Below are 24,827 nucleotides of genomic sequence, written 5' to 3'. Positions count from 1 at the left end.
TGCTTCTGCTGTGTGTCTCAGGCTTGATCTCTGTCTCAGATGCTGAGTCTCAGACCGTGGAGGTCCAGACTGGTGAGGATGTCACACTCATATGCAATAAGACATCAGACTCTCCGACATTCTGGCTCAGAGTGGTCAACAACAGCAAAGTCAGCTTGATCTCCTATACGAGCAAGTCGCTTATCAAGCCATCATACAGTGACGAATTTAAACATAGACATTTTTCTATGACGTCCACCACCTTCAGTACGTTTCTCTCTATAAAGAAAGTCGAATCGTGTGACTTTGGACTGTATCTCTGTGTCTATTACGATGACGACCTGCCAGCTTTCGGTGTGAGACATTTAATTGTTAAAGGTAAAATGATTATACAATCCGTTATAAAGCTCTACATTTGCTAATTTAATAATTGCCCTACAAGAACATCATTTATGGTTATTTAATGATCTTTAAAATGAGAATGATGTCATTTTGGTACAATTAAAAGTAAATTTATCTTTATTTTGTTCATAGGTAGTGATGAACCTCATGAGGATGTTGACAGAGTGACTAAAAGTAAGATTCTCTTTAACATTTCTCGACGTTATGAAGATCAAAACATTGTGGATAAGTTGGATAACTAAAACGATTGTCTCTCTAAATTTTCTAAATTAATCTGTGCCCGAAAATAACATAGTATGTGGCAGTTACATGTGGAATGTGGAAATGTGGACATGTGGAAATTCCAGTATTTAGTCAAGCTCTGCCCCAAAACTGCTGTTGTGGTTCAGGCCCAGGCCAGGCGTCAACTGAAAGAGATTTTTAGGGACAGATCAACGCTCTAGTGTGAAAATGTTGAAAGAATACAAAATTTCATTTTTGGTAAAACAGAATAAAGTTTTAGGATATTGATCAAATCCTGATTGCATATATCGTCCCTGTCATTCAGCTGCCAGTGAAGAACAGACTCTACAAGAGCGTGAGGTGATTCATTTAAAATTATTTCTAAAGTGAGCATTTCGTTTTTCTCTAAATTTCAGCTCGGAAAAGACGTGTGACTGTAGATTTCATTTTTTACAGAATGCGGGCTCTGATGACCTGAACTACGCAGCAGTGTCTTTCTTTCAAAAAGGAAATAGAAGAGAAGTGGAGCCGAATATTGTTTATGCTTCTACTAGATAGTAAGCTCGGGAAGCAACCTGAGATGCTTTCGGTGTAATTGTGAATCTGTTTTATTAAATGAATCTGCAGTTATGCTTTTGTGTGGGTGGTGAACAGGAGGACTGACCGTGAATTTGTAAAAAAAAAAAAAAAAAAAAAAATAAAAAATGAAATGAGTTACCCTCTTCCATGTCAATATAGAAAGTAGACATTGCAATGGCTGAATAATTGTTTTTTTGTGTGCTTATACTAACATGCAAAATAAAAACACAAAGATACAGCAGCCATTCATTTTAACACCCTCTCTTTTTTCTTTTTTATAATAATAAGTCCACCATCTACTGCACTGTCTATTTTCGCCTAAAGAGAAGTCTCAAACAGCTGGGTTCTATTTTCACCAGTGTGTTACTTTCACAATGTATCAACAGCCACAAAGTACATCAGATACAACTATGAATGAAAAAATATCTCAAAGTCACTGTCTATGCTGATAATCCAACCCCATCTTACTAATAACTCATTGAATACTCACACCCTTTCGTGCGAGTATGCAACAAATGAGGCAACAACATTTTTTAATGCTCCAAGCCACTGTCCTACTATAAAAAGCAAGAAATTCCACATAAGGCAAGCGCGAAAGGAGGTAAACTCATTAAACAAACTCTGAACTTTCACCCAGGAGACCAGTGTGTATGTCCATTGTGACATCAAAAGTCAATCCAGTTAGTTAATAACAACACAGGGTGCTAATGTTTGTGTAGCATACTATGCTAGTGTCACGACATGTGACTTATGTCATATGACGTTCGTAACAGACTTATTTTGAGCCAAACCATGATGTGTGTTTTTCTAAACCTAACCACCCCCTTATATTGCCCAAACTTAACCATTTGCGTTTGTTGCCTAAACCTAAGGCGGTAAATGTTAAAATTAAGGGCTTTTTTAAACGTATATAACATTATTTTGAAAAGAGACTGTATGCATTTAGTAAGCAAAAACTGTGCATTTCCTTGAAAGCAGAGATTTACTTTCAAAAGACACTGGGCATGTAATAAGCGCAAGTTGACATGCCATGCCCAAGGCTCCAAAACTGACTCTGAAGGGGTACCAAGAGCGCCATAATTTGATGTATAGGGCCACTGACCAAGTGTCCGTATTTGATGAGCTGGGAAAGAGAATGTGTAAAATGATGTAGAAAAACTTTACTGTAACTCTTTCACAATCATTTCCTTATCACGCACGGGGCATGATGGTAGTTTAGGGCAGTTGTGTCCATCAAACAAACATTTAGATAAATTCACTGAAGCATTCTGTTACGTACTTGCACAAGTGTTACCAAAAGCTCTGATGCAATTAAAGGCTTACAATATCCCTTTTTAACTTAATTGGTAATTAACACTTCTCTATCTTAAACTCTATATCCATCAGAAAGAACAGAAAGACTAATCATGACTTTTCTTGTACACTCACAATGCACAGCACACCAACAAAATCAGTCAACTGAAGACCCAAAGTCAAAATATGCGAATTTTCTTTGCCTGTTTGTAGGAGTACCTTTACTTACACTCCTAACTAACAATAATTGCACCTTGTGGCATCACCTTGGCTGCACATGATTGGTGGAACCAATGACAATCGATAAAGCAACTAATTTGTGGCAGAGAACATAGAACAGTTCCGCCTTCTCATCCAGTGCCTTCTCTTGAGTATAGTGGACTGAAATGGCAATGGGCAAACTTAATAGCAACATCTTTTTCAAGAATGACAAACCACAGATCTTGTTTTGAGCAATATAATGCAGGAACTATTATTTTCTAACAAACAACAAATCCAGGACAACGCAGTTCAACCAGGAGGCTCCTTTTCTGTATGCCAAGCTGAGGACTGTGCTGACAGAGGAGAGGGTGTATGCTAAGAACAAAGACTGGTGTGTCAGTGGGAATGTGAGGTGCTGTCCTGTTCCTGCAGTGCATAATTGCTAAATATCTTAAAGAGGTGGCTGCAGTGCGGTGCAGCCCATGTTGCAGAGAAGCGGCCATACAGCCGTTTTGTTGGGGTCAGGATGTGTGATCAGTGAAATAACTCAACTAGAAACCATGGATTACCAGAACCATCTGGAAACATGGACAATTGGAAAGCAGCAGCCAATGATGTAATGAGACACAAAAAAAACTAAATTAGACAGTGCAAGTTAAAGGAAATGATTATATTTCACTGGATTTGTATTATTCCATGTGACAAATCAATGATTGATTGACTAATTTATGTTCCTAGAGTAAAAATACTCTGTATAGTGAAGGTATTTTTGTATTTGTAGAGATGAGAGTAGTGAGCATCCTGGTGGCGTTATGTCAAACTGAAACGGTGTCACACATATCTGATCACACTTAGCAGACCCAAAACGCTTACAAATTTGCATCACTACTGTCTTGTGAAAAGATGCATGTTGCAAGGTGACACTCAGACGAGGTGTCTCATATCAAAGTATATACTCTGCTACAGGTTGCACATGTTTACAGTATGACAGATCACTGCAAAGGCCCCATCCATTTCCACTGTGAAGTGCATTTAAACCTACTAAACCTTGCAAAAATTAAATCCAATAAATAATATTGGCTAGGTAAGATTTAAACTTCTTTTACTGGTACAACTGTTTTGGTTTTTATTTGTTTAGTAGGAAATTACATTAGCACCATCACTACACAAGTTAATTTAGTTTATCCTTATGTAGACCATTTAAAATGCAGATTGGAGTACTATGAATGAATAAATGAACTACAGGATCAAACATCTATGGAGTGATGTGTTAACAGCAATCCAATAAATAAGCTTTCAGTTAAAATATCTGTTAGATATGTGTGTAATAATACATTATGATGTCTGCTGATATAAGATAAGAGGAGTTGATGAAGCAACAGAGATTACACTGTCTTTTACACGTCTTTTACACTGGCACATCGCCTATAGACGTCTACACTCTTACTAAGACATCACCTAGATTATCTTAAGTGTTATAGAAAGAAAAAAAAGTCATTTGTCCTGTTCTGAGTGCAGTTATTCTTGCAACCATTGATGTGACAGCATTCACATCGTGAGAGAACAGCCCGCCTCTTTGCGTAGAGACCACTCTTACTGGAGCAGAGTTCACTCAGACATTACAGAGGTGCAGCCGTACTGTACACACAAAGATGAACTTCACCGTGATAACAGCTTTCATCTGGACCTGCAGTAAGTACACTTTTTGCTCTCAGATTAATGGTTGTCATGCAGTGCAGTAATCTACCAGAGCTCATCGTTCCATCAGTAACACTATTTAGGTGCATTGTGTTCAATTAATGAAAAAAATGTGTCATTTATTTCAGGTTTGATGTCTGTCTCTGTTTCGGAGTTCCACACTATGGAGGTCCAGCCTGGTGAACAAGCCACACTGATGTGCTCCAACTACAGCAAACCTTTTATCTCCCGTATATTCTGGTTCAGACTGGCCGACAGACCCACTGCCACCTGTATCTCCTCTATGTGGAGCTCTGAAGCCAAAGCTTCGTCCTGTGATGGATTCCAAGATGCCAGATTTAATATGACATCCAACAGCTCTACCCTCTTCCTCGTGATCAAACAAGTGAATTTACTGACTCTGGACTGTATTTCTGTGGATCTCGCTCAGGTGGAAACGCAGCAATTGTCAGTGCAACATTTTTAAAGGTTCAAGGTAAGAATATAGTTATGTTGTTAATCACTGGCAAAGCTGGACTATGATATACTGTAAAAAATAACATTCATTACAGATTGTAGTATTAAAAGTCTCCCTTCCTCCAGTTAAAATGTCTATCATCGTCACATTTATAATTGGGCTGTTTAAGCTTTCAACAAATAACATAGTCTGTGCATTTAAATATCAGTCAGATCTTCAGCCACTAGAGACAAAGTACTGTACAGAGACACTAATGTAACGATATCTCCAGAAATCTGTCTCAGAGAAACAAGCCTGAGTGTGATGCTGGGCGCTCTGACCGTTTTCATCATCATCGCTGTCACTGGTGCAGCTGTCAGTATCGGCAGACGTCACACAGGTATTTGTTCAAGGCTATCTTAAACTTCCTGTTTGGCAAATTATATGGATAACATTTTTTGATGGATCAGTTAATTGACAAGATTTTTTTCTGTCTCTTAGCTCACAATGAAGATCCTCTTCAGACTCAGGTGAATCAAATTTTAATAATGATTTCAGGTAAAGGGAAAAATTAGGGTTTATACAGTCATGAAAAACATCCAAAAGTCATGGAATTTGCAAATAACAATTACCAGACCTGGACAAGTTTTGGAAAACTAAACATACCCTGAACGCTTTGGAAAAGTCATGGAAATCTGTCTCATGAACCTGTATTATAATGCACTATATGTGAAAATCTAATAATTAGATATTTTTTCACTTCTTGGCTGTCAGTTGTGTAATTTTGTTTTTGTTTTTCTCATTTTGAGAAAACATACCTTCATATGTTTTCTTTCAAAATCCTTGAAAAAAAATTTTTTTTTTTTAAATTGACCCAAATCTTGAAAGATCCTAAAGTCGTGGAAATATTCTGGGAAAAAAAAGTATATAAACCCTGAATATTTATTCTGCATGTTTTGCTGTTAAAAATGGGTTGGAATTACTTTTCCTTCTCACTATGTCAGTTGTTTGTGACGTATAACTGTAAATGCTTTTATTTACAGAATCTGGACTCTCGAGACCTGACAGATGCAACTCTGAGTTCGTATCCAACAACATTAAGAAACAGGAAGCCGGCATCAGAGAGAGAAGTGGAGACTCATGTTCTTTATGCTGACAGCAGATAGAAGCTGCAGCTCATGCTGGAGTGAACATCTGTGTGCAGCAGTGGAGGATAGTCAGCTACACATAACGCAGGTTTAACAGGAAGAGACAGCACAGTGTGGTGTGCGCACATCTGAGGTGAAGATCGTGAGGCTGTTATAACACCGAGCTCTGCGAGAATAAAGTGTGAAATAAAGCCTTGAACACTGGCTGACTTTCTTCTGTCCATGTGCCTATTGTTGCCAGCACTATCTGTATCTGTGTCAGTGTGCCTGATTATTTTAAACCTGCAACTGCTGAGCCAAGCATTGACTCATTGCTTCCTACAGACCCATATTAAAAAAAATCAATTTATTTCCAGGGTTTGGGAAAAAGTAGTTTCTGAACAACTTGTACAACTTGTATATTCCAGTCTGGTTTTCATTCGAAGCACATTACCGAAACTGCTCTGCTCAGGGTTTCAAATGCATATGTGGCTGTCAGTTCTCCTCCGCTCCACGTCATGCACACACACACACACACACACAGTCAGACAGAGAGTAGTGCGAGGCAGATGAGAAACTCTACACGCATTACCTTAAGCATGCTGCAAAGCACTGTAGCTTTTGCAAGTGATACATCACCTGATAAAGATTAATAGTCTAAAAGCCAACGAGTAAACTGGTAATGGAGAGACATCAAAGTCAGCCATCTGAAAAAAAAGGTAAAAAAATATCTGTACTTTTCAGACACACACAATATGAAACTAGCATCAGTGGCAAGGATGCAAAAGCTAGCCCTGCTGCTAGTCAAAGTACCAGCCAGAGGAATAGCAGCTCTGATACTGCTGGTGCAAGTCTGGAACAGAAGACTTCCAGCTCTCCTGCTGAAACTGCATCCCCTGACTAGCAGCCCAGGAAACACAGCAGGATAAAAGGCTTTGATCCAACTTGGCTGTCAGAGAGAAAATACTCCTTGGGAAAGTGAAAACTTGGCAAATAAATAATTTAATTAATCAAAAAGCTATACATGAATATAGTACATAGAAAATTAAAGCAGAATTACTTAAGTTTTTTTGATTGGTTGATAACAGTAGCCACAGAGAGGGGTTCCCCTTGTGTACTTTTCATTGTTTTGTACTCGTAAGTCTTCAAAAGGCGCTATATTAACAAAGTTTACATAAGAACTTATACTAATGAAGTCAGAACCAAAGGAATCACGGCCTTTAGCTCTCTGCTTCTCTCAAAAAAAGACCTCTACGTTCCCACAGAATACAAACACGTTATACAGTGAAGGTAGTTTGTGTTAGATATGAGCAGTGAGCATCCTTTTAGTGTTACATTAATCTCAAATTGTGTCACTGCTCCTCTCATCACACTTACCGAATCACACCTAACAGACGCAATTCTCTCACAAACTCGCATCAGTTGTTGTGAAAAGATGCCTGTTAGAAGGTGACACTTGTACGAGGTGACAGGCTCCAAGTCTGCTAGAGGCTGCACATATTTGTGACATGACAGATCACAGTAAAACCACAGCAGCTGAAGCTCCAATCCATCTCCACTGTGCATTTGAACCTATTGAGCCTTACAAACATTATTTAAATAACTATCATTGGTCAGGTAAGATTTACACTGCTTTTACTGATACAACCATTTCATCAGCTGCTATTGAATGTACATTATAGTCTTGCATAGATCATGAAAATGTGGACTTTACTGAGTTTACTTTTATGAGTTACTGTAGCAGGTGTATCAATTACATTAGCATCTCTTCACAAGTTAATTTTGTAACAGGTTATATCATATGCTGTGATATACTACTGTGAATTTACAGCAGTATCTTACAGCATTATATAGCAGTTGTATAATATTGTTAAGATCCTGCAGTCATATACTGTAATCTAATAAACTGTTAATATACTGTTAAAATAAATTACACCACATGTACTGTAAGATACACATTGCTGGCATCTCTGCTGCCTACAGACATGTCAAATATTTTTTTAGGCACGGGGGACTGGGGACTGTTTTTTATTTGTATTTATTTATTTATTTATTTATTTGCATTAGGTCTGAAATTATTATTATCATTATTATTATTTTAAATTTGTCAATGTCTGAAAAAAATTTGTCAATATTTTTATTTTTCCCATTAAAATTGTTTGTGATGAATTTGAAAGAAAACATTTTGGCGTTTAATGGCACACTGAGATGAGCTCGGGGAAATACAACTCTAGTATATTCCAAAAAACTTTCTAGTACTATTAAAGAAGTAACACAACACAATGACATTATTTTTAAGGTGACGGTTACGAAAAAGATACATGTTTTTCCTTGTTAGATGAGAATGATGTAGGTATATTAAACTGTAGGTCACATATGCCTGCGTCATGCTGTGTTAACAGTTATGCAACTCTTGGAGATGAAACTTGGCTAACTATGAGTTATATGGACAGAAAATATATATATTTTTTAAATATATAGAATCAAAATACATTAGCATGTATTATCACTTAAGCGTATCTGTGGGCACAACATTATGCAGAGAAGAGAGTTATATGGAGTGACTGTCAACAGCACTTCACTGAATGCATAAGCTTTCAGTTAAAATATGCTCCACAGACTAAAACACCTTTTGCAGACTTCTAAGCGCTTGTTAAAACATAACCCAGAATATTAAAGAGGATAACGCTGTGAGAAGAACAGGACAAAGTTATTAACTTGCAATAATTGTAATGACAGCATTCACATCATAAGTGTGAGCAGCCAGAAAACCATCAGAACAGCCCGCCTCTTTGCGTAGAGACCACTCTGTGGAGCAGAGTTCACTTACAGACATTACAGAGGTGCAGCCGTACTGTACACACAAAGATGAACTTCACCATGATAACAGCTTTCATCTGGACCTGCAGTAAGTACACTTTTTGCTCTCAGATTAATGGTTGTCATGCAGTGCAGTAATCTACCAGAGCTCATCGTTCATCAGTAACACTATTTAGGTGCATTGTGTTCAATTAATGAAAAAATGTGTCATTTATTTCAGGTTTGATGTCTGTCTCTGTTTCGGAGTTCCACACTGTGGAGGTCCAGCCTGGTGAACAAGCCACACTGATGTGCTCCAACTACACCAAACCTTTTATCGACCGTATATTCTGGTTCAGACTGGCCGACAGACCCACTGCCACCTGTATCTCCTCTATGTGGAGCTCTGAAGTCAAACCTTCGTCCTGTGATGGATTCCAAGATGCCAGATTTAATATGACATCCAACAGCTCTACCCTCTTCCTCATGATCAAACAAGTGAATTTATCTGACTCTGGACTGTATTTCTGTGGTCCTCGCTCAGGTGGAAACGCAGCAATTGTCAGTGCAACATTTTTAAAGGTTCAAGGTAAGGATGTTATTTTGCCTTCATCTCATAAGAGGTTGAATACTAAAGAAAACATTTCTGTAATGATGTTTCTTGTAGAGGAGATGGGTGGATTAATGAACCTGACGAGTGTGATCCTGGGCGCTCTGGTTATTTTCCTTGGTACAGTCATCATTGGTCTGGTTGTCAAAATTAGGAAACTTAAGACAGGTACTTTTTTTTTTTTTGCAAATGCAATACTTTCTGTTTGCCTTAAAGTTTTGAAAGCAGAATATTTGAACCATTAAGTGACCAGGTGTTCTGTTTTTGTCATTTAGCTCGTAAAGAGGGACACAATCAACAACACAATGAGGTCAGCACATTTTTATCTTAAGTCTATTTTTACATTTTGCCTCGTTCAAGTCATTTATCATCGTCAATGATTTTAGGTTTTATTGAGTGACTGCTTCTGTGTTTATTTACAGAATCTGGGCTCTGATGCTCTGAACTATGCAGCACTGAGTTTCAAACCAAGACCAAAAAGTATCAGAAGGCCTCCATCAGAGAACCAGCCGGAGCCAAATGTTGTGTATGCTGCCCCCAGATAGACTCAGGAAACGACTGGAACTGCAGCTCACGGTTGAAATGATGCTTTGTCCTATTAAACTGATACATAAAATATTTGGGAACAATGAATCTTTATTCATGTAAATTCCCTAATCTCCGCTGCAATTCAAATTATCCAGCCAAAGTCTTTCTCTGACTCATTGTGTTTGGCATTGTTCTTGGAGCAAATGATAATTGGCATGTATTCGAAAAGGAGTCAGTCAGGATATTGATGACTGTCCTTCTTTTGTATTTAGATGGAGATCTGCAAAAGTGAGTGAGGTGCACGTCACTTGTTTGACAGAGAGACACCGTGAGCACAACTCAGCTTTGAACTTAGAATTTAAGAAATAATTTTGGCATCTTGTCCTTAACATTATTAGAATTTGATTTTTAGCATCAATAAATACAAATGCCCCGTGATGACAAACAGCTCTGTGAAGTACCTGCACAGCAATTGCATTATGACTGAAGTCTCAACTACAGCAAGTTTGGTTTGCAACAAAACCACACAATGAAGGCTTTCATGTTTGCGGAGAGTTATGATAACTGACTGTGACAATAAATAAGTATCCGTGCATTAGTGTCAAAGCTGGCACCACACCTCTTATCACACCTCAAACTGACACCTACATCTATCAAACAATGTGAAGAACAGTCTGCAGCACTGTGACGCTTGCACAGTCAGACATAAACACTTTTTAAGCCCTCTTACTGGGTGCTAATAAAACATTTGAATCTGTCTGTTCATTGAAATCATGTAAAAGGTAAGTAATAAAATTCTACACTGTGTGTTTTAAGATATAAAGATTGTAAAGATGGTGATGGCCCTCTAAAGGTTGAACCTGACTATTGCAGCTCCATCAACAAACAACTACATTGTGTGGGGAGGTAGGGGGGTGCTGTGGATCGAGGGGCGGCACGAGTAAGTGACTAGGTGGGTTGTGTGTGTGTGGGGGGGGGGGGGTTAGTTACTCTTTAAGTAGTTATTAAACATAAAACATAGGTCTCTAGACAAAGCAGAGTATAATGTAAATACCTTTTTGGAGAGTCTGATGGAATGACAAAGCTGATGGTTGTGATCCTGGGCCATCTCTTTGCTTTCCAGATGCAAAGGTGACTTTCTGTGTTAAAGTAAAAACAAACAGGTGTGTGTCACAAAGATGTTGAGTATACTGCCACTGCCACCAGAAACTCAGGACATAACTGGTACTACAAGTCTCAATGGAAATGATGCTGATGATAATGACAAGAAAAAGGTAATTCAAGTATCAAAAGTACTTATTGTGAAGCAGTGAGTTACATTATCATGTATTATTGCTAGATAATTAAAACTGATGCATTAACAAGTATAGGGTATTTTAAGGTTGTTGCTGGTCATTTTAACCATCTGAATCCTGAGAAAATTGACTTGGTTCTTTCAAAATCATGGGAAGAGGGTGATGAGCAACTTAACAGAAAAAGGCCCTAAAATTTACAAGAAATTAGTCAAAAGTTGCAGGAATATTACCTGAAAATTATCAACCAAAAAAGAGGACAAGTAAAAAACAAACAAAAAATGAAAATTACCTACAGAAAGTGCAATGTTATGTAACAATGGTGATATCTATTAAGCTTCTTTTTTTTTTTTTGGAGTGATTTGATTTTCAGTGGACCCGTTGAGTCGACCTTCACCGTAAAAAGAAACACTTTCGAATGTGACTTTTGTTTTAACACAAAAAGAGTCCTGGCTGTGACAATTTTTCAAACCGAATCATTACAAAATGACCTCAACTGACTTTTCAAATTCAGTCAAATTATAAGGCAGCCCAGACACTAACTTTTTAAAGTTGAAACAAATCATCTCTTTTTACAGTGCACTAAAATCCTATTGGGGTCACTATGAGAGAACCACAGAAGGACTGTGAGTTCAGCTGCTTTTTTTTTTTTTTTTACAGTTTGATACTTTCACACTGTAAACAACAGTAACAAAACACATCTATAATTGAATTGGTAATACAATTTGCTATTTTTTTTAATCAAGACCACGGTGAGGTCTTTTCCATCAGAATCAGACACAACAAAGACCCTCATGTTCGACATAGTCTCAACCCCCTTATACAATGTTGTTGGGGGTGGACGGGGGTGGAGCTCACTGTTATAAAGTACCATTGCATTGCACAGTCATATGCACAATGAGGAAATTAAACTTGATAACAGTTTTACTTCACTGCAGCCTCGGTGAGTACTGTCATTGAATTACTCCACAGCATTTACTGCATTGCTTAATATTAATAAAATCTTATAAAGATGGTGTTTGCATTTCTTTCAGTCAAATTATTAATAATTCTGCTATTTGTTTCAGGCTGGTTCTCTGTCTCAGTTTCTCAGTCTCAGACTGTGGAGGCTCAGTCAGGTGAAGATGTCACACTGCTGTGCTCCAACTTTTCCAGTTCTCCCACTCAGATCATGTGGTTTAGAGTGGTTAAGAGATCCCAACCCCGCTGTGTCGCCTTTATGCTCGAACCCTTAGAGCATAAATTGTGCAATGGATTCCAAAAGGGAAAATTTGAAATGAGATCAAACCTCTCGACTGTCTTTCTCAAAATCAAACAAGCGAATTCATCCGACTCTGGACTGTATTTCTGTGGATTTTTCATAAGCAGAAAACCCCTTATTATGGATGCAATATATTTAGAGGTTCAAGGTAAGATTGTTTTAAGGTTTGGTCTGTCTTTTGATTGATGAAGTATTATCAATGTAAAATTCAATCTAAATGAAATTCATAATATGGACCTAAATTTCAAATTTTAGATCCATCTCCTCAGATCGTTATAATTTAGAATTTTCCTTGCCTCATAAAAAATTCTGTCATTTTTGGGCATTTATTTTTTAACCCTATGAAACCTGGATCGACAATAGTTTCTTGTGTTATTATTGGATGTCCTTCACAAGCATTTAAACCTTTGAAAACTGAGCAACTTCGCAAGAGATGTCATGCAAATTACAAGAAATAAAGAAAAGCTGACAAGAACATTAACTGAAATTTTTTTTGGGGAGGGCAGAGAGAGAAAAAAATGAAAATAATTGTTTAATTACATATTTAAAGTTAATTACCTTTACATTTTTAGCACTTACTTCAATCTGTTTCCTTGTTTTGGAGTTTTTATTTTTAGTTTTTTTCTTTTTACTAGTCCCTTGCAAATTTAGGGTAATGTCTTATGAAATTGCTCATTTCTTTCCTCCCAGGTTTTTGAAAGAGATAAAGCCTTAGGTTTTAAGGGGTTAATGAGATCTCAAGCAGCGAGAAGTTATAGTCTAACCATCTTTCTTGTAGAAGCATTTGATGGAATGGCAGAGATAACAAACGTGATCCTGGGCAGTTTGATGGTTGTCTTTGTTGTGGGCACCCTTTGTCTGGCTGTTAAGTTCAGAAAGCTTCAGAAAGGTAATTCTCCTTAGTTTTATTGTAACATTTAACATGATGCATATACAGCATTAATTGTGCATTACAATGTTATTTAACTGACCAGACATATTCTTTCTGTCTTTTAGCTCATGCTGAAGAACAGCATCCACAACGAACAGAGGTGAAGTTTTTACTACGTTTTATTTTATGTGTGCGGGCTGTTTCAGTGCTACAAGTTGTTGTTGTTCAGCTAACAATATTGTTTTTTTCTCACATTCTCAGCTGTGCAAAATAAGTATCTAAGAATATTTGTATTCACAGAGTCAGGGCTCGGATGATCTGAACTATGCAGCAGTGACGTTTCATCCAAAAAGAAACCTGCCTGCATCAAAGAGAAAAGTGGAGCCAAATGCTATTTATTCAGCCACCCGATAGACCCAGAAAGCACCTGGAACTACAGCCCTGAGTGGAACAAATGTTTTGCTATCAATATTTTCTTTTGTTTTAGTTTAAACCACAATCTAAAAGCAGAAGAATAAGGTAGTGACATGTGTCAGATAAAAAAGAGTTTCAGTGAGGTGTACCACAAGGACTCTGTCTGGGGCTATTAATATTCTCTGTCTTCACCAATGGTCTTCACTCACTTATGTATGCAAATGATACAACACTTTCCAACATTTCCTACCAGCGTCAACTGAAGAAATGCCTTGTACTTTGGATAGGGAATTACAATCAGTTGTGATGTTGGAATTGGGTAACAAGCTAGGTCTTACTCTTTAAAAAACAAAAAGTATTGTGTTTGGATCAAAGTTTAGACCTAAACACACAAAATGTGTTTTTCAAAATCAGGCAAAAAAAAAATATTATACATTAATATGATTCTTTACTTTCATCGAGTATTCTTTTAACCATCATTGGTACTAATCATAAATAGCAAATTTCAGTAATTTTCAGAATTTTAACCCTTTAAACTTTTGTCACGATGTCCCTATGTTTTGGGGTGAAAAAAACACACAAAAAATAATTATTTTCAAAATACTACATGTAAAGTAGTTTTTTTTTAATCACAGCCTGGGATATGTCAATGGTTTGCAGCAAAATTGATTGAACAGTGCGCCTGGTGGAAACAGCAGTTATTTCCATTTAAACTCACAATTGCACTGTATTTAAACAATTATTTTATCCCTGTTTACTATCATACCCGAGCTCGTAGCCTATCATCGAAGTACTGTATGTACGTTCTACAACTATGAATGTGAAAACATAGCAGGCTGATATCAATTATTTTTAGATTATGTTTTGCAAGTTCCTTAGCATACCACTAGAGGGTGCTTGCATACCACCATCGGTACATCATTGTTTGTTTAACCTCCTAAAAGAACATATGAACCACATATGTGTCAAATTTCTAATGAATGGTGATATTATACTTGCTAAACAAAAGTTCATGAGGAACATTTTATAGCCAGTTTGGATAGTATATTACCCCAAATACAGGTAAAATACAATAGAATATCACCTGAAAAAGTGGTTAATTGAAAAGACTAACCCCAAAAACTTAGGAAAATACAAACCTCTACAGCATTAACACTTTGCTTTTGACCTTAAAGAAAATATTCTCCATTAAATCCATGAAGATATACTTTTAATAAATGATTAAAAAAGGGGGGTGTTAGGACAAGGGGAAAAAAAAAACCATAACTTTTGCAATTCCTCCTGGGTTGGGCCCTTTTTGAGTTATACTGCCTGACTATAAAGGTTCCTAAGATTATTACAGGGCTGTGGGGTTGTATTGAGCCAGACTGCGCAGCTGTGTTTAATCAATTTTATGTAACTCTTGAATCATTATAACATATCCCTGTCATACAGGGATGCAGCCAGGAAATTAGAAATCTTATATCAAATTCCCTAAAACTTTATGACCCTTGTAACAAACATCAGATTTTTATTTTTTGTATTCCTAAAATCCTACAGTCTTCATGCTCTTTCAAAGCCTTCCACGCTCCCCAAAACATCATTCTGGTAAAGAAAATCCCAACATAATATTTGGATTTGCTTTCATAATCTTTGCCTCAAGTATAAAAGTATACTCATGTACTGTATGTGTGTGTAACTGTAGATTGTAAATGACTCCTCAGCTCATAAACCTTCCCATTTCCAAAAACAAGTTGGGATATGGCCTCTGTGTCTTTATCTGCAGCCCTGTCTCCATAAAAAAATACTATGGAGAAATAACTGCTGTAAGTCTGTGATAGTTCTTTGTTTCTACAACGTCCCGTAGACAGTTAGTCCTCAAAGTGGGTTGTGACCGTAATTTCAGTAATAAAAATCCTTCCTTGTGAGGCCAAAGTCTCAAGTTCAGCCAGGAATGAGGAGATCGTGTTCTTGCTTCACAGCTAAACAAGGGACGCAGCTCAAGGCAGTAAGTACGTCATTTTGATTATCAGATCACATTTAACTGTATTTGATTTTTTAATTTTATTTTAGGATTACATATTTTTTGATAGGTTTTTTTTGGCTGTATCTGATTCATCTATGCCCCTTTAGTTGGTGAAATTGATCGTAACTGCTCAAGTGTTTGGAGGCAGTTAGATTTCACCTGTCCTCTTTTTATTATTGTTTCATTGTATTATGTTCAGTATTGTTGCTATTTAAACCTTAATAACATGTATTTCCTTTATAATGTATATCTGCATTGAGGCCAATCCTGGAAAGCAATCTGTGTCAACTCCTGTTTTTTTTTTTTTAATGTGACATATATAGACACACAACTGACTTGACTTTGGTCTACAATGACAAATATTCAGTGGATTGCAATGAGATTTTCAGTGCTACGTCACAAGAAGAAAGCCGATATTTGACATTAAACCCAACATTATAATCAATGACGCTCAGAAAATGTGCACATCTACAATATCAGCGCAGGGCTACAACAGTAGGGTTATGACTAGGGAAAGACTGTGGTTAGGGTTAAAGGACTGTTAGAAATCATTTCAACTCAACTGGATGGCGGAGTCCACGCTTCAACTATAACAATGAAAAAGTGGCTAACATTTCAGGAAATCAGGAACGACAGAAATACTAACAGCCAATCAGAATCTGTCTTATTTAGCCGTCACATCGAACATAGATCCCAACATCCCATTTGGACCCCAAAATGTATGTTTCTTATAATATGCTGGCTTCAGTTTAATGTTGTCACGTCGTAACCTCGCTGCGTTTCTCTCAGCTGACTCTGGATGGAGGATGGCAGCAAATACACCAACCCCTACAGAGACCCGGGCTACATCCACGCTCACCAAGAAGCAGGTATTTTTGTCTGATATGCAAATTATGAAATGTCCCCATAAAAAATACAAGCAAGTACTACATTGCTACAAATTATAATAGAATGACCATAGAGCTGAATCAACAATAAAATAGAAACAACAGTGTCATAAGAAGGAAGTATGAAAAGCAAATCACATAAATCAGTTACTGTCATGTGTTATGTATAGTACAGATAAATGTGCACAGATTGACAGGCTGGTCACACCAGCATGTCAAACCGTCAAAGACCAGCAAGAACCGGGTCAGGACCATCTAGGCCCACCTCTGACCAGCCAAAACCAACTAAAACCAACTACCAGCATAGGCTGGTTTTTAGCTGCTGGGGTACCAATAAAATTGTTTAGTGGCTTTAACTACAAGGGAGTGAGTAAAATAAATAAAGGTTGTCCAAAATTGCATTTAAGGGGAGCTAGATAAATTCATAGACTGTCTAAAATAATGAAAGTAACCACTGTGACATTACCCACTGGTTTGTTAACACTTTTGAAGCCTTGACTTTGGCATTTTGGTCGCCACCATCTTTTTAACCCTGACGGTAGCTGCTTGCTTGGTAAGCACAGTGCATTTATGTATTCGATCTGTAGGGGATGAGTGGGGGTGGAGGGGGTGGGGGGTCAAAAGATAAAGCTGGAGTGGGTGTTATGAGGGGCCCAATTCAGAAAATTTTGTCCTCCTGTCATTACTTTCTAATGGCGGGCCTGACTGTAATCATTCTCTTAATACAATACCCCCCCGCCCCCCCCAAAAAAAACATTTCATTGTAAATTTAATGCTTTTATGGTTAATATCCATATATCTGTGGATATAACGTATTGTTTGATTATTGATTTGTAATAGTCACATATTGTATTCTTTTCTAGAGTAAAGTCCTGGAGAAAAGCTGCACTTCCAGCTCGGTACCATGGAATAAACCCACCCTTAGTGAATTTCAGGTGAGCATCGCACTGTTTATCTGTGGATTGATTTCTAGTAATCAAATGTAGTATTCATTTTAACATAGGGGAGACCGGGAGCAATTGTAACATTTTTTTGGTTTTGATGTAATCTTTCAAAAACCTAAGATACAGTTCTACTTGTTCATACTCATCAGTTGTTTTTATTCGCAATGTTAGAGTCACAATACTGATTTCAACATGATACATTTGCCCAATTGTTATATGGGAGCTATTGTACAAACAACTAACAACTAACTTCATATAATTACTAAGAACAAAAACACATTTCTAGGTAGATAAAGTTAAAATAATTTCATATCCATTGAACAAGCAGTTCCAGATAGACTAAAACAGTATAATTAATCAAATACGAGACATCAGACAGACACATGACTACAGTGTTGTTTGATAAATGTGTGTCAACAAGGACGCCTTGTTTTTGACCACAAACTTTTTTTTTGGACTCAAATAAAGTTACCTTATCTTACCACAGAGAGCATGCAGAGTTTTATGGTTCTGTTTTGTTTCTAAGTGGTGCAATTTAAGATGTTACAAAGTCCCCTTGTAAAATATGCAAAAAATAAATGGCTCAGACCAGGTTTAGAGCCCAAGCTTCGATATTAGGCTATAACTACAAACCAGAAAAAAAATAGTTGGAAAATATGCTTATTTTAAGCCATATGGCAATATCAAGAGTGTATGTTAGGACAACATTCATAAACAAACGATTTTGAGAGCTGAGAAATCGTCTCCAGACAATTCTCCAGGTCAGTTACCCCCAAGGGTACCACCCATGACATTAGCTACCCTACAATCTAGAAATAATGAAGATAATATTTGACAAATGTAAGAAAACAGAGTGGTCATTAAATCTAGACAGATTTAAAGTTTAAGACAGCATTAGGAAAATACTGCAGATGAAAAATAAAACCTCGAAAATGAGTCTCTGATAAATACAATCAGTTCTTTAGCAGGCGGAGAGGGTTCATGACAGATGATGTATATAATGAGTTTAATGGTTCTAATTTTAGAATGCTGCAATTTGAGATGTTACAATTGCCTCGTTACAACTGTCCCTGGTCTCCCCTACATAGAGTAAAGAGAAAAGCTGTACTTCAAGGTCGGCACCATGGAATAAACCTGATCTCAGTGAAATCCAGGTGAACTGAAATCATATAACATGTTAGTGACATGAGGACAGATGAATGCCTAAAAACGTTCCATTTGAGCCTGAAAATGTGTCTTTTTGTCTCTGCTCCTAAGGATTATGAAGAATCATCTTATAGTTTTCCGCTACGAACCGCTCCCTCCGCATCAAAGGTAAGCAAGTGGTGCTGCATGAATGTATGGAAGACTGTGAAAGTGTAAAAGAGAGAAGGAAGACAGATTACCTTTTTCTTCTTTTCAGCCTGATCTAAAGTCAATGCAGACTCTGGCAGAGTGTCTGCAGCTTCTTCATGAACTGGCAGAGGAGGTCAACAACATCAGCCAGGTACGCAGCAGATCCCACTACACTCCTGTTTGTAACAGATAAAAACTTTTAGTCCCCTTGCAGGCCTAATATTAGTCTACGGTGTCTCAGTGTTGGATCAGCCCTGTATATTTATATCAGGAGCTGATCCTCTTCCACAGAATCTGACATAAATCATAAACACTGGTCCATGCAAAGGAAGCACTGCAAAACCTGGCGAGTTGGTCTTACTTTAAAAAAAAATCTCAAACCAATTGTCTTCAAAAAAGTGTGTAAATAAGACAGTTAGTCATGTATTTTGTTTACTTTGAAATTTTTTGTTGTATTTACTTCATCCTGTGAAGTTGTTTCAACTTAAAAAAAGACATCAACACGTTCTTTCTAAATGTTAGCAACTTCAGTAAACCAAGTAAATGTGACTTGGCTGAGCAGTTGTGGTTAATCAGTAGAATTTAGGAAACTGATTGATTTAGATAACAAAACAAGAACAGTAAAGAAGGATTCTCTCAGAGGATTATTTCATTTAGTTAAAAGCCATTCTGCTGGATGCTAACTAGTCAATTTGTATATTTGTATATTCTTAAACGTGAACAAAACTGAACTTGCAGATATTCTAACTACATGCAAAATTGATCAAAATCATGATTGAGTCAAAATAACTCGGTTTACTTTAGGAGAAACACTTATTTAAAAAAAAAATCATCACACTTGCATTTTTTAAATTTGAAACATTTTCACCAAATTAAGTAAATATAACTAAAATGCCAGTAAAGTTTACAATTTGAATAGAAGTCAGAGTTCTATTCACATTTTTAAGACAATCGGTTTTCAAGATTTAAAGACCAACATTTAGATTAAATAACCCTTTTCAAGGCCATTGCTTACCTCTATATTTTAAACACACTGCATTGAAGGTTATAGCTGACAGTAACTAAATCTTTTTCATTGAGGAAATACCCCAAAACAGTCAAAAGTCACAAATATTTATGTGGACATACACTTCTTTACTTTAGAGAGTTAAAACATATGAAGCCAGCCAGTAAGTAGTGCTTTACATGTTATTTATAGATCTTATTTGGCAAAGCAGGAATACCCTCAGAAAAGAAACATTTAGATTACATAAAAAAACATATTTCACCATTTCATCCATTTCTACATTACTTACTGTAATTTAGTGTGGCAGTAAGAAGGCAGCACCAGAGGGGGGCACTGAAGAGCCGCGCAGCCTGGAGAGCAGCAGGAGTCTGATCCTCAAATGGGCCAAAGAGCTGGAACTGAACATGGTGAGTCATCAGTTCCACTTATTTCCTTTCTGCTTTGTCCTTTTTTTACATCAAGCATTTTTAATGTGTATTGCTTGTTTGTTTAAAATTTGCAAATTCAGTACTCTGCCTCCAAATGAAGGCCTTTCTATTCTTTCTGCTCTCAGGTAAAAAAAGAAACCAAGCCATCTGATAAAAAGCCAAGAGGAAGAGATGGACTGGGAAAGAAAGAGAAAGCAGAGCTGGACATACAGAATGAAAAGCTTCAGCAGTGGGCGCTGGAGTTGCAGAATATCACAGAGGTGTGTGTGAAAAAGTAGAAATTAAATCCATTTTAAACCAACGTTCTGTCTTATAAACGTCTCCTTACATGTACGTGTGTGTGTGTTACCAGGCTAACGGTGTGTCTGACGAGGAGCTGAAGAAGCTGCTGTATCCCAGAGGAGCGAAGGAGTCGAGGATGGCCGCCATCCTGCCGCTGTTGGAGTTTGTGGCCTGGTCTCTGTTATCAGAGGACACTGAGGTGTGTGTGATTCCTGGATAGCTTCTGAGGAGGTTTGATAAACACTGGGGGGGTCTGTTTCTTCTGTTCTAGCTGTGTTGCTCCTCTCTATTCCTCCACCCCGTAAAAAAAAACCTGTCCAAATTTACACAGGTCAAGTGACCAAAGTGCAGCAAAGTTCTGCTTGATTCAGAAACAAAAACAATCTGCTTTTTTAATGACACAAAGCACTATTTAAGTGAATTCATTCTGGTAGTTATGATCCTGCAGGAGGCAGTGTCGATGCGGTGGCTGCCCACCAAACAGAAGGCCTGGAGGACAGGACCTGGAAGCCCCAAATATATACCCAACTCAGGTGACTCAGCAGCTGCTTTTACTTTGAAAAACCCTTGAAATATATTTGATGACAATGTGATGAGGAATTCTTTGAATATGGTGTTTAAAAGGTACAAGGTAGATTTAGTTGTCATTTTTCTTAGACGTGGTTTAAGAAGAAATGAAATTTGAAAAATTACTTGTAATTATTTTAATTAAAGCTAGAAGTGCTATACAATGTAAAATTTGACAAGCTGAGTTTACTTTTAAAAAATGTAAGAAACCAGTTGCATTGAAAAAAGTAAGTAAATAAAATTGTTAGTATTGAGTTAAGTGTACTTGACATATATTTTTTAAGTTTACATATTTTTTTGTTGTATATACTTAAGATATAATATTGTCTTGTTTTTCAGTGTGGCAGTGGATTCAGAGTGCCTCAGGTAATCTGATTACTTATCTATTTCCTGCTGTTGTGAATTAAGAACTAGACTAGACAAATTTAAATTAATTACATTTTTAAAAATGATTAATTTAAATTTAACTGCCATTCCAAGTTAGTAGGATTGGCAGTTAGTGATTCCCATGTTGTGCAATGTTAATTATATGAATGTAATAAGATTTAATGAATACTACTGCGTGCTGCTAGCAGCACATTTAACCCTTTGAAACCTTCACAAATTGGTTTGATTTCTTTCAGAACCACAAGGAGAAGGCAATGAGCAATTTAATTTGTGCAAAAATTGACAGTTACAAGGAAATTGCCTGAAACTGAGCCAAATAAGCAAAAAATAAAAAATAAAAATAAACATAAAAACACACATATGTATTTCATAGATTTAAGTTATTTTATCTGACATCATTTTAAATATAAAATTATTATAATTATTTATATAGTTGGTTTCTGGACATTTTTCCCTATATATATATATATGTATATATTTTTTTATAATAATCCTCCTCTCTTTTTTCAAACAATTTTGGGGTAATTTTTGTGACACCTTTAACCAATTTTTGGCCATTTTTTTTGGCATTTGTGGACAGTTTTTGCCAAGTTGGTCATTGTCTTTTTTCCCAATGTTTCTCAAAAGAAATTTTTTAAAAAGGGTTGAATAACTTGCAAGAGGCATCTGAACGCAGCTCAAAAAAACTGATGTGGATTCAGGTTTCAAAGGGTTAATACCAACAGTTTTTTCTGTCCTTGAATCCTAGTGTCTGTCCATTTGGACGCCAGCACCAGTCACCCCTGGCTGAGTGTGTCCTCAGACCGACTGCAGGTCCAGGAGGCAGCGGTGCGTCCCCCTCCTCCCTCAGACAGCAGACAGCGTTTTGCTGAGTGGCCCTGTGTGCTGGGGGGACACCGTCATCACTGCAGGGAGACACTACTGGGAGGTGGAAGTGTCCCCTAATGGGAGCTGGAGACTCGGTGTGATATCAGAGTCTGTTAACAGGAAACAAAAGTCCACCATGTCACCAAGAAGAGGGTACTGGGTGCTGTGGAAGGGCACCAGTTTGTGGGCGTGCACAGACGAGCCCACCAAGCTGCAGAGAGGGCGGCTGTGCCGCGGCTCATCGGGCTGTATGTGGACGTCGGCGAGGGTCAGGTGTCTTTTTATGATGTAGAGCGAAGGGTTCACATTTATACTTTCTCCGATACCTTCAGCCACAGTCTGGTCCCCGTGTTCGGCTGCCTGGACGGACGCACGGTTCTTAAAGTCAGACCAGCACAGGTGTCAGATAAAAAACTCAGGAATGTGTCTCTGACTAGATCAGACCTGTTAGTCGTCAAATAAAAATATGGATCAACTTACTGTTTTAACCATTTGAAACCTGAGCAAATGTGCTAGATTTTTTCCAAAAACATGTCAAAAAGGCAATGAGCAGCTGATAAAATGGCCCCCAAAGCAGTTAAAAGAAAATTATCTGAAAATAAGAAAAAAAAAAAAAAAAGAAAGGATATTTTGGATTAAATAACAGATATTTTTTCTGTAACATAATTCTAAATTTAAAAAGATATATATAAAAATATATAGAGTTTTCTCGACCTTTTACCCCCTTTTTTTAAAAGCAAAATTTCGGGGTATTTTTTTTTCCTTCCTCACTGCCCTTTTCCTCATGTTTCCTCAAGAAATCAAATTGATTTGGTCTGGTTTAACGTTTTTAAATCCTTGTGAAAGGTGTTTGAAAGCAGCACAAAAAAAACTGAGGTCGATCCATGTTTCAAAGAGTTGGAGTGATGAGGAATTTAGATATAATTAATTCATGTAAAATTCTAAATAATTACTTGGATTACTTTTTTTGTCAATCATGATCAGAATCCTGTATATTACCAGAAATTACAAATGTAAATATAAATGTGGAATTAAAAAAATAAAATGAAATACTACACTGTACTTTTCAAAAATATGCACAATGTCACTGTTTAAAATAAAAGTGATACACAGGAATGTATAAAAATATAAGTTGGGGGCCACTTCTGCAAAATGACACACGACCAGGGGCCAGTTAATAAACAACAAAATTAATATTTATCAGTATATGTTTTAAATGAATCACCAGTTTTCCATCTTTTAATGTTTGCTGTCTTTAGTTGTCTTTGCCAACAGGCAAATCTAGTCGCAACAGCCCAGCACAGGTCAGGTGTACGCAGGGGCGGATGTAGGATTTAAAGACATTCAGGGCTTAGCCCGGACCTTCTGGGACTTGTTAACAAGTTCTGTTTTGATGCTTTTTATGCACACTGGTACTTTATTTACATTCATGCTACAAAATAACACCCCTGTGTGAATCATTTTATTGTCATTGTGCATAAGAAAATGATTGGCAGATAATGTAGCATCATATCAGTGTTGTGTATCGCTGCTGTACCGTGTGTACAAATATTCACCCTATCAAGAATGTAAGAATGAAAATTACATGCAGTGTACAGAGTTATAGACTCAATGTCACACCTATTGTATCTTTCATTCATAATTACCCTTACCAATGTATGCACTTTGTTACATGAAATAAAATAAATCAAATTCTTATTTTTTCATATTTCGTTTGACAGAAACACCCTGACAAAACTCCACACGTTCTTAATGGCTGCATTTAAAATATGCATTTTTATTTATTCTAACACATTTATTTATTCCATAACATAAAATCTAAGGCATTATCTGGGGTCATTGAAGGTTGGAGCCTTGCTTGGAAGGTGAAGTACACAAGTCATGAATAAGAATAATTACATTATTTAGAGTGGAATAGATCAGGGTTTTTTAAAATCTAATTTTCATCACTCATGTTATATAAATTATCTTCTGTCTTCTTTCTGATATGTTTTTGCATCTTAATTTTTTTTTTTTTTTTTTTTTTTAATTTTACCACATTTTTTGTCTCGTTTTAGTGCAGCATGACTGTTTGGCCTCTATTGTCATATTTCTTATGACGTACATTGCTTCTGCTTTGCTATGTTTGCCAAAGCGCTTTGTAAACTCTGTTCTCAAAAGTTATTATTATTATTACTTTCTATTATTATTATTATTATTATTATTATTATTATTATTATTCATCATCATCATCATCATCATCATCATCATCATCATCATATTATTATTATTAGTATTATTATTATTATTATTATTATTATTATTATTATTATTATTATTATTATTATTGCAGCTTGTTCAACTGTGGATGCGGAACCTTTCTATCCGAACAACTGGCGGAGCTCTTTATGCGTTACACACTGACCGT

At 36.8% G+C, this 24,827-nt stretch overlaps 3 protein-coding genes and 1 pseudogene across 4 annotated transcripts in view; 3 read left to right on the top strand and 1 right to left on the bottom strand.

Annotated features, from left to right (window-relative positions):
* The window catches only part of LOC121962270, a 42,550-nt gene extending 31,528 nt beyond the window's left edge, over nucleotides 1–11,022 (bottom strand). The window contains exon 1 of one of the 2 annotated variants that reach the window (XM_042512499.1): nucleotides 10,929–11,022. The gene's annotated coding sequence lies outside the window, so the exon portion shown is untranslated. Of the gene's footprint in view, nucleotides 1–6,576; nucleotides 6,641–10,928 lie in introns of those variants that run through there. The other variant, XM_042512500.1, reaches the window with a different exon arrangement.
* Nucleotides 7,237–10,580, top strand: LOC121962268. Its single transcript, XM_042512496.1, has 6 exons — nucleotides 7,237–7,554; nucleotides 8,677–8,845; nucleotides 8,978–9,325; nucleotides 9,404–9,514; nucleotides 9,622–9,656; nucleotides 9,769–10,580. The coding sequence occupies exons 2-6, from the start codon at nucleotides 8,806–8,808 to the stop codon at nucleotides 9,889–9,891; spliced, it is 657 nt and encodes a 218-aa protein (XP_042368430.1). The 5' UTR covers nucleotides 7,237–7,554; nucleotides 8,677–8,805; the 3' UTR covers nucleotides 9,892–10,580.
* A 541-nt stretch (nucleotides 11,023–11,563) lies between the features above and the next one.
* On the top strand, nucleotides 11,564–14,095 carry LOC121962265. Its single transcript, XM_042512492.1, has 5 exons — nucleotides 11,564–12,109; nucleotides 12,234–12,575; nucleotides 13,206–13,316; nucleotides 13,424–13,458; nucleotides 13,599–14,095. The coding sequence occupies exons 1-5, from the start codon at nucleotides 11,992–11,994 to the stop codon at nucleotides 13,710–13,712; spliced, it is 720 nt and encodes a 239-aa protein (XP_042368426.1). The 5' UTR covers nucleotides 11,564–11,991; the 3' UTR covers nucleotides 13,713–14,095.
* A 10-nt stretch (nucleotides 14,096–14,105) lies between these two features.
* LOC121962264 lies at nucleotides 14,106–22,923 on the top strand (annotated as a pseudogene).
* Nucleotides 22,924–24,827: the final 1,904 nt, after the last annotated feature.

This window comes from Plectropomus leopardus, chromosome 23 (assembly GCF_008729295.1).
Source record: "Plectropomus leopardus isolate mb chromosome 23, YSFRI_Pleo_2.0, whole genome shotgun sequence".
In the NCBI taxonomy this organism is placed as follows: Eukaryota; Metazoa; Chordata; class Actinopteri; order Perciformes; family Serranidae; genus Plectropomus; species Plectropomus leopardus.
Note: the sequence above shows the minus strand (reverse complement) of the source record. Positions and strands in the feature narration are given on the sequence as shown.